The 15,040-nt window shown below is 44.3% G+C and overlaps 1 protein-coding gene across 2 annotated transcripts in view; it reads left to right on the top strand.

Moving 5' to 3' along the window:
* The window catches only part of SSBP2 (single stranded DNA binding protein 2), a 224,007-nt gene that overhangs the window by 58,375 nt on the left and 150,592 nt on the right, over positions 1 to 15,040 (top strand). For both annotated transcript variants that reach the window (XM_069751142.1, XM_069751132.1), the window contains exon 2: positions 10,740 to 10,812. In XM_069751142.1, coding sequence (XP_069607243.1) covers positions 10,740 to 10,812 — 73 coding nt within the window. The remainder of the gene's footprint in view (positions 1 to 10,739; positions 10,813 to 15,040) is intronic.

The raw sequence follows: 15,040 nt of genomic DNA, 5'->3' as shown, positions 1-15,040 counted from the left end.
TTAGGGTACCGTCACACATAACGATATTGTTAACGATATCGTTGCTTTTTGTGACGTAGCAACGATATTGTTAACTAAATCGTTGTGTGACAGCGACCAACGATCAGGCCCCTGCTGGGAGATCGTTGGTCGCTGGGGAAAGTCCAGCACTTTATTTCGTCGCTGGCTCTCCCGCTGACATCGCTGAATCGGCGTGTGTGACGCCGATTCAGCGATGTCGTCACTGGTAACCAGGGTAAACATCGGGTTACTAAGCGCAGGGCCGCGCTTAGTAACCCGATGTTTACCCTGGTTACCGTTGTAAATGTAAAAAAACAAACACTACATACTTACATTCCCGGTGTCTGGTCAGGTCCCTCGCCTTCAGCTTCCCGCACTGACTGGTGAGCGCCGGCCAGCCGTAAAGCAAGAGCACAGCGTTGACGTCACCGCTGTGCTTTACGGCCGGCGCTCAGTCAGTGCTGGAAGCTGAAGGCGAGGGACCTCACCAGACACCGGGAATGTAAGTATGTAGTGTTTGTTTTTTTTACATTTACAACGGTAACCAGGGTAAACATCGGGTTACTAAGCGCGGCCCTGCGCTTAGTAACCCGATGTTTACCCTGGTTACCCGGGGACTTTGGGATCGTTGGTTGCTGGAGAGCTGTCTGTGTGACAGCTCTCCAGCGACCAAACAGCGACGCTGCAGCGATCGACATCGTTGTTAGTGTCGCTGCAGCGTCGCTTAGTGTGACGGTACCTTTATTCTCCGTGCAATGTTCCTCTGGGAAATATAATATGCAAATTGCCTCTTCATAGAGAAAGGGACTTGAACTCTTTAGCGCCATGTGTTGGCAGTAGCGATCCTACAGGTCACAATCAACCCTTTAACGAGTCTTACAGTATGACTTAGGATAAAAGCAAATCAGAATCTCAATTTGCAGACAGTGTTTCGGTCTATTGCCCCTTCGTCAGTGCAAAGTATGAGAACTGGTTTGGCTAGGTGAGACGTTCTAGACTGGGGGTCACTCGCCACAGAGAAACCTTACCCCTTAGACCCTAGCCCAGAGCCTCTCACCTAGCCAAACCATTTCTCATACTTTGCACTGATGAGGGCCAATAGCTCGAAACACCGTGTCTGATTGAGATTCTGATTTGGGTTTTATACCAAGTCATATTACAAGACTCGTTAAAGAGTTGATTGTGACTTGTAGGATCGCCTCTTCCAACAGGTGTCGCTAAAGACGCTTCATTCATTTGAATAGGGATTGGATCTGCAATACCCGCCACGGCCACTGTAGAAGTGATGGCGCTGCTGGGTTCCGGTAACAGCTGATCAGATTGTGATGTCTTCTCCGCAGGATGGGACACAATAAAGAAGTATGGGCCGACCCTTTACTGATAACATTGCAGGCTGTAAATACGTGTTTCTTAGACGAGCCGTATTATGTGGCTCTGCACCCGGCGTAATAACATATGCGGCAAATGACTGATATATGGTAGTAGCATTTTCCTATTATAGTAAAGGACTAAAATATATATTTCTAGCAACCAATGCAATGTCTTTGTTTTTATTTACCCTTTCTTAATTGCTTACTTGAAATCTCTATTTAAAACAGCACTTTGTATAATTAATTACCATCAGTCGGAGTAATTGTGAACAGTGTGTGTGCTCTTACTGCCATGTAAGTGTTGCATTGGGACCATAACTGATAACATTGATTATTGTACAGAGGAGCTGCCTTGCCAAGCCTTTGCCTTTTATTCCGAAATTACCAGCGTGCTAATTAATAATAAACTATAAATGGTCTATTACTCAGTGCAATTATTTTTAGTAGGTTCAATTAATGATTGTGTTTTCTGAGTTGATGGCCATTGAGGCTGTGCATGAAAATCTGTACATACAGTATTTATAGTGGTAAGAATATGATGGCATCTATAGGCCAAACAAGCAAGTGGCCCCCTGTGAGTTATATGCGTAATGTGCAGAGCTATCCTTCCTGAGAAGCACATAAACTTCAATGGGCAATACCATAAGTTGTTTTTTTTTTTTTAGTCCTGTTAAAGGTAGTGTGTTACTTTGAAAATATATTTTCTGCACGGAGCTTTAAGACACAGTGAACAGACTGATATACAGATTGGTACGAAAAGCTTCAGTATAATACCTAGCATTATATTCTAAGAAACCCATACATTTTATGCCTAGGAGTCCAATGAGTGGTCCTAAACTGCAGTGGACAGCCTACCTGTCACTAACTGGATCCACTAATGAATGCGTGCAAAGGTCACTGTGAAGGCACAATGTGTTATGCTGCCTCTGATGATAATGAGACTATTGAAAAGTCTTAATGAAAGAACAGGAAGAATTAATTTAAAGGGAACCTGTGACACCCAAAATGGAAGTTGAGCTAAGGCCAGCGGCATCAGGGGCTTACCTACAGCATTCTGTAATGCTGTAGATAAGCCCCCGATGTATCCTGAAAGATGAGAAAAAGAGGCTATATTATACTCACCCAGGGGCGGTCCTGCTGCGGTGGGCGTCATGGTCCGGGGCCTCCCATCTTCTTACGATTACGTCCTCTTGTATTCACGCCGCAGCTCCGGCGCAGGCGTACTTTGTCTGCCCTGTTGTTGGCCTGCGCACTGCAGTACTTTGCTCTGCCCTCATCAGGGCAGACAAAGTACGCCTGCGCCGGAGGCTCAGCGTGAAGACAAGAAGAGGACGTCATCGTAAGAAGATGGGAGGCGCCGGACCATGACACCCACCGCACCGGGACCGCCCCTGGGTGAGTATACTCTAACCTCTTTTTATCATCTTTCAGGATACATCAGAGGCTTATCTACAGCGTTACAGAATGCATTACAGAATGCTGTACATAAGCCCCTGATGCCGGTGGGCTTGGCTCAACTTCCATTTTGGGGGTGACAGGTTCCCTTTAAAGGGCCACTGTCACCCCCTCCAGCCGTTCTAAACTAAAAGAGCCACCTTGTGAAGCAGTAATGCTGCATTCTAACAAGGTGGCTCTTTTAGTTTTTGGTGCATTTATTCCCAAAATAAAGCGTTTTATAACTTCTCCAAAATACCTGTCTTTATCCAGGGAGGCAGGTCCTCACCCCCCTGCTTGAAATGCCACACTGCCATCACTCAAATCTTCAGGGGCGCCGCCCCCTCCTTGCTGTTTTCCCATGAAATCCGGCGCCTGCGCTGTTTAGTACTGGCTGGTGCAGGCGCAAAGAGCTCTGGCCGTCTGACGTCACAGCCAGGCTTGCAGACTGCGCCGCCCTGCCTGTGTATCCCAGCCCCGCACTGTGCATAATGCATAACACACTGCGGGGCTGGGATTCCCAAGGTGGGCGGCCGCACAGGCGCAGTCTGCAAGCCTGGCTGTGACGTCAAACGGCCAGAGCTCACTGCGCCTGCCCCAGCCAGTACTAAACAGCGCAGGCGCCGGATTTCATGGGAAAACAGCGAGGAGGGGGCGGCGCCCCTGAAGATTTGAGTGATGGCAGTGTGGCGTTTCAAGCAGGGGGGTGAGGACCTGCCTCCCTGGATAAAGACAGGTATTTTGGAGAAGTTATAAAACGCTTTATTTTGGGAATAAATGCACCAAAAACTAAAAGAGCCACCTTGTTAGAATGCAGCATTACTGCTGCACAAGGTGGCTCTTTTAGTTTATAACGGCTGGAGAGGGCGACAGTGGCCCTTTAACTATCTATAATCTATTTATTTATATTATACAGATTGTGATATAAAAACAAATTTGCCAAAAACAACCCGATTTTAAACAGGTCATTTTGCGATTCCTTTCCCTTACATTCCCTTAAAAAATGTTATTGGCAAAATCACAGTCAGAGCAAAGTGCAGGACTGTTGATTTCTGCTGGATCCATCTAATGGGTCAATGATGAAATGACCACATTCAGCTCTGTAGATGTAGATGGCAAAATATAAAGTCAGGCAGAGTTGATTACAGGACTATACACAAAAGCTAATTTAAATCTCTGATTAGCTTGATAATGTGTCAAATATCTTTCCTGGATGCAGTTTAACTGTAAGGGTATGTGCACACGTCAGGATTTCTTGCAGAAATTTTCCTGACAAAAAATGGACATTTCTGCCAGAAATCGACATGCGTTTTTACCGCGATTTTACTGCGTTTTTGTCGCGTTTTTGTGCGTTTTTCCCCAAATGCATAGAATTGTGGGAAAAACGTAGAAAATCCGCAAAAATAATGAACATGCTCATTTTTTTTTACCGCGATGCGTTTTTTTTGCGGAAAAAAACGCATCCATGTGTCTAAAACATGCAGAATGCATTCTAAATGATAGAATGCATAATGTATGCGTTTTTAATGAGTTTTTAGCGCGAAAAAACCTGAACGTGTGCACATAGCCTAAAGTACGGTATAACAGAGCTGTGTTAACATAGTAACACCGTTATTAAGGTTGAAGGAAGACTTTAAGTCCATCTAGTTCAACCATAGCCTAACCTAACATGCCCTAACATGTTGATCCAGAGGAAGGCAAAAAAAAACCCATGTGGCAAAGAGTAAGCTCCACATTGGGGAAAAAATTTGTTCCCGACTCCACATACAGCAATCAGACTAATTCCCTGGATCAACGCCCTATCAAGGAATCTAGTGTATATACCCTGTAATATTATACTTTTCAAGAAAGGTATCCAGTCCCCTCTTAAATTTAAGTAATGAATCACTCATTACAACATCATACGGCAGAGAGTTCCATAGTCTTACTGCTCTTACAGTAAAGAACCTGCGTCTATTATTCTTACACCTTCTTTCCTCCAGACGTAGAGCATGTCCCCTTGTCCCTGTCTCAGGTCTACGAATAAAAATGTAATTAGAAAGGTCTTTGTACTGTCCCCTCATATATTTATACATTAAAATAAGATCACCCCTTAGCCTTCGTTTTCTCAAACTAAATAGCCCCAAGTGTAATAACCTATCTTGGCATTGCAGACCCCCCAGTCCTCTAATAACCTTGGTCGCTCTTCTCTGCAAGTGTTGGAAGCCTGTACTGTTTTACACAGTTATCAGTCGTCCAGCTACCAGCACAGCATTGAGTTTTCAATTCAGAGAAGTGAGACGAGTCAGGAGCACGAGGGAGAGAAAGGGGCCTGCAGCACTGAGTAGAAGCAGGGTGTTGCTGGGAATTGTAGTTTTTGCAGTGTAGATGAAAGATGCAGACTGAGATATAATTTATTGTACGTTTGTGTTTTTTTGGATATTTTTTATTTTTATATGTTGAGCTGTGCAGTCCAGAAAAATGCACCAAGCTGTGTGCAGGTGATTATATTTCTTTGGACATCATGACGTGGTGTTGGCTGTTGCTCATGCTGCTGAGATTTTGGTGTTCTTGTTCCTGGAGGAGCCTTCTCTGCTCCTGTGATTTGCGTGGAGGATATAAAGTGTGAAAGTGTTTGCTTAGTTTGCACCTGTAGGTTGTAATCAAGTATAATCTTGTAATCAGAACTGATGTATTCACTTTATCTGTGGCTGGGTGCTTTCAGTGTCGTACTTCTAGCGGAGACGGCTAGATTTATGTTCATATGGCTAACTATCGTATATGCTAAAGATAAAGAAGGAACTCTTTTTCATGGTCCTGAACGTGATGTATAAAACCTCTGTATAACAGATCTTGTACTATAAAATAGTTTAGTTGCTGTTGTGCTGTACACACTGAATGCTGCACACATTGTACATGAACTGAGAAGAAAACATAAACTGCAAATCTTCAGATCATACAAATTTTCAGGCACTATATTGTTTTGGGGGGATTCGTCAAAGCTTTTTCTCCAGATTTCTGACAAGAAAAGCCACTTTTTTTTTTTTTTTTTTTTTTGGGTAGCGCAAGGTTCATCATTAAACAACCATCGGTCAGCTGTCTATCAATGGCCACAGTTGGCTCAAGTAAATAGACCCCAATAGCCGATCTAGGGCAGGAAAGGACTATATGATAACAGCCACGGGACCCGTCCACACTTGTGTCCTAAGAACTATGGGACAACTTTAACAAACATTGACAACTTTTTTTTTAACAAGGATTATGGTTTATTTTCTTTTGCCTAAATACGAGTGTTCACTGTTTATGTAACCTATAACCATCAATCACTAGTTCTGTTTGAAATCGTCCATTGTATGACAGCACTACCCGTGTGTGATTGACCAATTGACATAGAATCCTCACACACAAATGTGAGCATGGCCTGAACGGCTTTTCATGTTATTTGTCTCATTTGGACTTTCAGTTTTCCAGTGTGTAAAACTCCTAGATCTCTGGGGTAACAGCAGGCGGAGTCCCAGGATTTCGGATTTTACTTGGACCCTGTTGGTAGAAGTAGACTACAAAGAACGTTTCTGACCCCGCTCCAGCAGACGATCTCGGAGTGAGATGATGTTGTAGGACTCGCTACAATAAATGTTTTTGGCGTTCTGTACAGATTACTCAAGCATTCTTCTGGGGACGTGTATTGCTAATGCTGCTGTATCTTATGTATTTTTATTTCTCGTTCCCTCTGGCTCTCCTTATTGCTGCTAGCTCAGCAATCCTTCTCCATACATTTTTAATGCTCTTCTATGTAGGATGGTTTCAGGTCTGGAGATTAGTTGCGGTTTAACAAGCGTGTTGTAAGAGATATCTCTCTATGACTCTGAGATGCTTGAGGAATATGCTCCACCATGCCACATATGATATTGTGTGTTTGTGTGTCTAAATATGTGTGTGTGTGTGTGTGTATATGTGCATGTATGTGTGTGTATGTATCTATGTATTTGTGTGTGTGTAAAATATATATATATATAATATCTCATATCTCGGTGTGGGTGTGTATATATTAGTATGTATATATCTACTATATAATTGTCTACGGGTCACTTCCGTCTGTCTGTCCCGGGTATATTCATTGGCCGTGGCCTCTGTCTGTGATGGAAATCCAAGTCACTGATTGGTCTCACCAGCTGCCTGTCATGGCTGCCGCGACCAAGCGAAGACCACAGTCCGATTAGTCTCTCCCTACTCCCCACAGTCAGTGCCCGGCGCCCGCTCCATACTCCCTGCAGTCAGTGCCCGCTCCATACTCCCCTCCAATCACTGCTCACACAGGGTTAATGCCAGCGGTAACGGACCGCGCTATGCCGTGGGTAACTCACTCTGTTACCGCCGCTATTAACCCTGTGTGACCAAGTTTTTACTATTGATGCTGCCTATGCAGCATCAATAGTAAAAAGATCTAATGTTAAAAATAATTAAAAAAACAAACAAAAAGCCTGCTATTCTCACCTTCCATAGTACAACGATGCGCTCGCGCCTGCCGCCAGCTTCAAGTCCCAGAGATGCATTGTGAAATTACCCAGAAGACTTAGCGAGACCACTAAGTGATCTGGGTAATTTCGCAATGCATCCTGGGAACGCAAGATGGCGGCAACCGCGCGCATCGCCAGAGGTGCGCTGGATCTACGCTGGATCCCGGCGCGTGAGTATATAACTTTTTTTATTTTAATAATTTTTTTAACAGGGATATGGTGCCCACACTGCTAAATACTACGTGGGCTGTGTTAGATACCGCTTGGCTGCTATATACTACCTGGCCAGTGTTCTATACTGCGTGGGCTGTGCTATATATTACGTGGGCAGTGTTATATACTGTGTGGGCTGCGTTATACACTGCATGGCTGACATATACTACGTGGGCAGTGTTATACTACGTGGCTGTGTTCTATACTGCGTGCTATATACTACGTGGCCACTGTTAGATACTATGTGGGCTGTGCTATATATTACATGGGCTGTGTTATATATTACGTGGCCATTGTTACATACTACGTGGGCTGTGTTATATAGTGCGTTGCCTATATTAACGCATCGGGTATTCTACAGTATGTATGTATATAGCAGCCACATGGTATATACCACAGGCCACGTAGTACTCCTATATACTACGTGGCCTGTGCTATATACGATGTGGCTGCTATATACATACATCCATCCATCCATCCATCCATCCATCCATCCATACATACATATTCTAGAATACCCGATGCGTTAGAATCGGGCCACCATCTAGTGTGTGTGTGTATATATATATAGATAGATAGATAGATAGATAGATAGATAGATAGATAGATAGATAGATAGATATTCAAAGAAGCTTTATTGGCAGGACCAAATACACATCAGTTTTGCCAAAGCAAGTGTATAAAGGCAATAGGGATAGGGACTGTGGGGATGTTGGGTAGGAGCTGTAGGGAAGGTGGATGGGGGCAGATTCAGGGTGGGGGCTATAGTCCATGGCATCATAGTTATGCTATAGATATATATATGTATGTGTGTATATAGTAATATATTTACTGCTCAAAAAAATAAAGGGAACACTTAAACAACAGAATATAACTCCAAGAAAATCAAACTTCTGTGAAATCACACTGTCCACTTAGGAAACAACACTGTTTGACAATCAATTTCACATGCTATTGTGCAAATGGAATAGACAACAGATGGAAATTATTGGCAATTATCAAGACACACTCAATAAAGGAGTGGTTGTGCAGGTGGGGACCATATCTCAGTACCAATGCTTTCTGGCTGATGTTTTGGTCAATTTTGAATGTTGGTTGTGCTTTCACACTCGTGGTAGAATGAGACGGACTCTACAACCCACACAAGTGGCTCAGGTAGTGCAGCTCATCCAGGATGGCACATCGATGCGAGCTGTGGCAAGAAGGTTTGCTGTGTCTGTCAGCATAGTGTCCAGAGGCTGGAGGTTCTGCCAGGAGACAGGCCAGTACCCCAGGAGACATAGAGGGGGCTGTAGGAGGGCAACAACCCAGCAGCAGGACCGCTATCTCAGCCTTTGTGAAAGAGGAACAGGAGGAGCACTGCCAGAGCCCTGCAAAATGACCTCCAGCAGGCCACAAATGTGCATGTGTCTGCACAAACGGTTAGAAACCGACTCCATGAGGATGGTCTGAGTGCCCAACGTCCACAGATGGGGGTTGTGCTCACAGCCCAACACCGTGCAGGACACTTGGCATTTGCCACAGAATACCAGGATTGGCAAATTCGCCACTGTCGCTTTGTGCTCTTCACAGATGAAAGCAGGTTCACACTGAGCGCATGTGACAGACGTGACAGAGTCTGGAGACACCGTGGAGAGCGATCTGCTGCCTGCAACATCCTTCAGCATGACCAGTTTGGCAGTGGGTCAGTAATGGTGTGGGTTGGCATTTCTTTGGAGGGCCGCACAGCCCTCCATGTGCTTGCCAGAGGTAGCCTGACTGCCATTAGGTACCAAGATGAGATCCTCAGACCCCTTGTGAGACCATATGCTGGTGCGGTTGGCCCTGGGTTCCTCCTAATGCAGGACAATGCCAGACCTCAAGTGGCTGGAGTGTGTCAGCAGTTCCTGCAAGATGAAGGCATTGAAGCTATGGACTGGCCCACCCGTTCCCCAGACCTGAATCTGATTGAACACATCTGGGACATCAGGTCTCGCACCATCCACAAACGTCACGTTGCACCACAGACTGTCCAGGAGTTGGCCTCATCAGGGGCATGCCCAGGCATTGTAGGGAGGTCATACAGGCACGTGGAGGCCACACACAATGCTGATCATCATTTCCTTGTCTTGAGGCATTTCCTCTGAAGTTGGATCAGCCTGTAACTTCATTTTTCATTTTGATTTTGAGAATCATTCCAACTCCAGACCTCCGTGGGATATTGGTTGTGATTTAGGTTGCCCAAACAGCTGCAGCTTGGATAAACCAAGCTGTTGCACAACTCTCAGAGTAAATAGTAGATAGCAGCCGGAAGAGTATAACCCAATAGAATTAAAACATAACTTTTACTAACACTGTTTAAAACACGGACAAAAAATACACAACACAAACACAAAAAAAAAAAAAGAAGGTGCTCACGCCGAATTGTATTTGTGTTGTGTTTTTTTTGTCCATATTTTAAACAGTGTTAGTAAAAGTTATGTTTTAATTCTATTGGGTTATACTCTTCCGGCTGCTATCTACTGTGATTTAGGTTGATCATCTTTAGGTTTTATTGTTCTCAACACATTCCACTATGTAATGAATAAAGATTTACAACTGGAATATTTCAGTCAGTGATATCTAGGATGTGGGATTTTAGTGTTCCCCTTATTTATTTTGAGCAGTGTGTGTGTGTGTGTGTGTGTGTGTGTGTGTGTGTGTGTGTGTATACCCTATTCGGGGAGAGGTGTTTTAAAGAGTCAGCCACTTTTTCTGTAGTTAGTTTATCGGTTACGTTTTACAATCAGCTTATGTAGTAACAGAAATGGTGTTGAACATAGCCTCCTGATTCAGCTATGATTGTATATATAAGGAGTTGGCAATGTGTAATTTTATGATATGCTCAATGTGTTGAACTTTATTACGCCCACGTGAGAAGGAAGGGTTTTCGGTGATGGGTCTGTAAATATTATGTGTATATGTGGAATCCTCTTAGAAGCTGGGTTTCGTGAAAATGCTGCACCACTGATCTATTACAGCCTCTGTGTATAACTGTACATGGCAGACTGATTAATGAGTTAAAAGTGAATCTGTCAGTGAGTTAATTTACAGTCAGTGCTTGTGACCCTAATCTCTCCTGCATAATTCTTTAAGATGGTTTATGACCACATCGAAGTAGAAAGTGGAGTTGTTTCTGCTGTATAGTGCAATGCTTTGTCACTTACCAATTCACTCTAATGACATCAGTCTCTTTTTGTTTTTCCAGATTAGCTCTATATGTGTATGAGTACCTGCTACACGTGGGGGCACAGAAGTCCGCTCAGACGTTTTTATCAGAGGTGAGTCATTTATGTAATGTAAATCACTGTTCAATTTGTCTGCAGCGCCTCCACTGGGGAAAATAAGTATTACACTGTGCCTATTGGAATCAGTTGTCTGACTGTTACACATACATTATGGGAGTCAGATTCGCAGATTAACCATTTCTATGCCTTGTACCCATGTTTAGCTGTAGTAGTAGATTTCCGACGGTATTGTCTGCGGTATTACATTTCTGAAAGTTGAAGTTGATCAAGTGCACTTCAGTTTATCACCGCTACTTTGGGGAATAGAGATCCTCCATCTTCATGTTTTTGCCCCTTTTTTTATGTTGTATCTTGAATTGCTTCAAAATAATAAATATACATAAAATTATACATTAGCTGTATATACATAAAAACCAACAGTGGAAACAAGCCATCATCAGCCAGCTAAAACGTCATTCCTTTTGTCATGAAACCGTTCTAGTAGGTGAGAGGATCATCTGCTGGACATCTGAGGCGCTTCCAGTCACTAGGACTCCTATTCTCAGACCATATAAAGTCCACCCAGCCATATACATTCTGTTCCAATGGCGTTTTTCCTCCGTAGCTCCCCCTCTCCCAGCCGCACGCGCTGATATATTCCTACCCGGTTCATTTTAGCATGCATCTTTAACTTTTGCTTACAGCTTGCTTTTCCTGCTCCATGGCAGATGGGTCAGCCCATGGGAGAGCACGGCGAGGTTTGTGTTCTACAAGAGAGCATTTAGAAGTGCTGAAAATACATAAGTTGGGAAAAGTGGTTTATGAGTTATTAACGGTGAGGTTGAATAATCATCACTGCTGTCTACACTAATCCGAACGCTTTAGGATCTTCCCTGTGCATTTCTGTCATTCTTTCTGCAGTCCATACTCATTAGCAGGCAGCACTTTCTGGGAAGCGGCATTATCCATTTCACACTGTAGGAATTGTGAGTACCATTAAATGAGTGCCCATAGTGTGCAGCCGCCCTCTATTATGTATGAGGCTTCATAGATCATGGATCCCTCATCGTTGTGTGAACGCTTAGGACGCTTATCTATGTAATAGATAAACCATTATTTCTTATTTTTAGTGACTCTATAGCGACAGGGTCTGTTCCGCAGGACTGGCGCATAGCAAATGTGGTGCCAATATTCAAAAAGGGCTCTAAAAGTGAACCTGGAAATTATGGGCCAGTAAGTCTAACCTCTATTGTTGGTAAAATATTTGAAGGGTTTCTGAGGGATGTTATTCTGGATTATCTCAATGAGAATAACTGTTTAACTCCATATCAGCATGGGTTTATGAGAAATCGCTCCTGTCAAACCAATCTAATCAGTTTTTATGAAGAGGTAAGCTATAGACTGGACCACGGTGAGTCATTGGACGTGGTATATCTCGATTTTTCCAAAGCGTTTGATACCGTGCCGCACAAGAGGTTGGTACACAAAATGAGAATGCTTGGTCTGGGGGAAAATGTGTGTAAATGGGTTAGTAACTGGCTTAGTGATAGAAAGCAGAGGGTGGTTATAAATGGTATAGTCTCTAACTGGGTCGCTGTGACCAGTGGGGTACCGCAGGGGTCAGTATTGGGACCTGTTCTCTTCAACATATTCATTAATGATCTGGTAGAAGGTTTACACAGTAAAATATCGATATTTGCAGATGATACAAAACTATGTAAAGCAGTTAATACAAGAGAAGATAGTATTCTGCTACAGATGGATCTGGATAAGTTGGAAACTTGGGCTGAAAGGTGGCAGATGAGGTTTAACAATGATAAATGTAAGGTTATACACATGGGAAGAGGGAATCAATATCACCATTACACACTGAACGGGAAACCACTGGGTAAATCTGACAGGGAGAAGGACTTGGGGATCCTAGTTAATGATAAACTTACCTGGAGCAGCCAGTGCCAGGCAGCAGCTGCCAAGGCAAACAGGATCATGGGGTGCATTAAAAGAGGTCTGGATACACATGATGAGAGCATTATACTGCCTCTGTACAAATCCCTAGTTAGACCGCACATGGAGTACTGTGTCCAGTTTTGGGCACCGGTGCTCAGGAAGGATATAATGGAACTAGAGAGAGTACAAAGGAGGGCAACAAAATTAATAAAGGGGATGGGAGAACTACAATACCCAGATAGATTAGCGAAATTAGGATTATTTAGTCTAGAAAAAAGACGACTGAGGGGCGATCTAATAACCATGTATAAGTATATAAGGGGACAATACAAATATCTCGCTGAGGATCTGTTTATACCAAGGAAGGTGACGGGCACAAGGGGGCATTCTTTGCGTCTGGAGGAGAGAAGGTTTTTCCACCAACATAGAAGAGGATTCTTTACTGTTAGGGCAGTGAGAATCTGGAATTGCTTGCCTGAGGAGGTGGTGATGGCGAACTCAGTCGAGGGGTTCAAGAGAGGCCTGGATGTCTTCCTGGAGCAGAACAATATTGTATCATACAATTATTAGGTTCTGTAGAAGGACGTAGATCTGGGGATTTATTATGATGGAATATAGGCTGAACTGGATGGACAAATGTCTTTTTTCGGCCTTACTAACTATGTTACTATGTTACTTCTCTATATACAACATTTGGGATGCCTACTTTTAAGTATAAAATTGCTCCTTGCCAGCTTACTCCTAGTGTCCTTTTGGCACTGCGCCTCACACTTGCTCTCCGGACACATTCACTCGGCATGATATGACCTGATCTCGGGATAGGTGCCATGGTTTAAATAAATATATTTCAATGGAGCCGTTTTTCCCATTGTAAGCATTTATTGCATTTCCACAAGATACGGCACAAATGTCTAACAACTTTGTGTCTCCTCTCTGGACACCTGGCACAGGGTCGCCAACCTTTATCCTGGCTGGTGGTGAGGCCGTCTCTGCATCCAGCTAGGGAGTAATGTGGGTAGCTCTCATTTATTTCTGTGGAAGTTAAAAAGGATCCAAGGTTCAAACCCCACCAAGGACAACTTCTGTTAGGAGTGGGCATGTTCTCCCTGTGTTCTCCTGGGTTTCCTCCAAGTTCTACGGTTTTCTCCAACACTCCAAAAACATACTGATAAGGAACTTAGATTGAGCCCCAATGGGGACAGTGATGATGATGTCTGTAAAGCGCTGTGGAATTAATGGCGCTATATAAGCAAGTAAAAAAATAAACGGCTAAGGCTACGTTCACACTTGCGTTTTCTGGTTTCCGTCGTCGTGCAGTGAAATGACGTATCGACGGACGTCATGAAAATAGTGAAAAACGTGTGAGACGGATCCAGTGAAATGACGGATGCATCGTTTGTGTTGTTTCTGTTTGTCAATGGAACAATTTTCAGAATTCAAATGTCCGGGGACGAGAGGGAGAGAGCGAGGGAGAGTCTGGAATTCAAATGTCCGGGGACGAGAGGGAAAGAGAGAGAGAGAGAGTGAGTCCGGAATTCAAATGTCCGGGGACGAGAGGGAAAAAGAGCGAGAGTGAGTCCGGAATTCAAATGTCCAGGGACGGGAGAGAGAGAGAAACGTTCCTATGAACGTTTTCTCTGCACGACGGACCGCTATTTTACGACAGATCCAGTGCACGACGGATGAAACGGATGGCCATCCGTCACAATCCGTCGCTAATACAAGGCTATGGCCTAAGGCTACTTTCACACTTGCGTTTTTTTAATCCGTCACAATCCGTCGCTTTTTGATCCTGCATTTTCCCATAGACTTGTATAAGGCTACTTTCACACTAGCGTCGGTACGGGCCCGTTGCAGTGCGTCGGGCCGACGTACCGACACATGCTGTGAAGTAAAAGCACAACGGGGGCAGCGGATGCAGTTTTTCAACGCATCCGCTGCCCCATTGTAAGGTCCGGGGAGGAGGGGGCGGAGTTCTGGCCGCGCATGCGCGGTCGGAAATGGCGGACACGACGCACAAAAACCGTTACATGTAGCGTTTTTTTGTGCTGACGGTCCGCCAAAACACGACGCATCCGTCGCACGACGGATGCAACGTGTGGCAATCCGTCGCAATGCGTCGCTATTGAAAGTCTATGGAGGAAAAACGCATCCAGCGGGCAACTTTGCAGGATGCGTTTTTTCTCCAAAACGACGCATTGCGACGGAGGCCAAACGACGCTAGTGTGAAAGTAGCCTTAGCGATGGATTGTGACGGATGGCCATCCGTCGTGCACTGGATGCGTCGGTATTTGGCGGACCGTCGGCACGAAAAACTGCATCCGCTGCCCACGTC

The sequence above is a fragment of the Ranitomeya imitator genome, chromosome 1, assembly GCF_032444005.1.
Source record: "Ranitomeya imitator isolate aRanImi1 chromosome 1, aRanImi1.pri, whole genome shotgun sequence".
In the NCBI taxonomy this organism is placed as follows: Eukaryota; Metazoa; Chordata; class Amphibia; order Anura; family Dendrobatidae; genus Ranitomeya; species Ranitomeya imitator.
The sequence above is the reverse complement of the archived record's forward strand: the minus strand, read 5'-3'. Positions and strand labels throughout refer to the sequence as shown.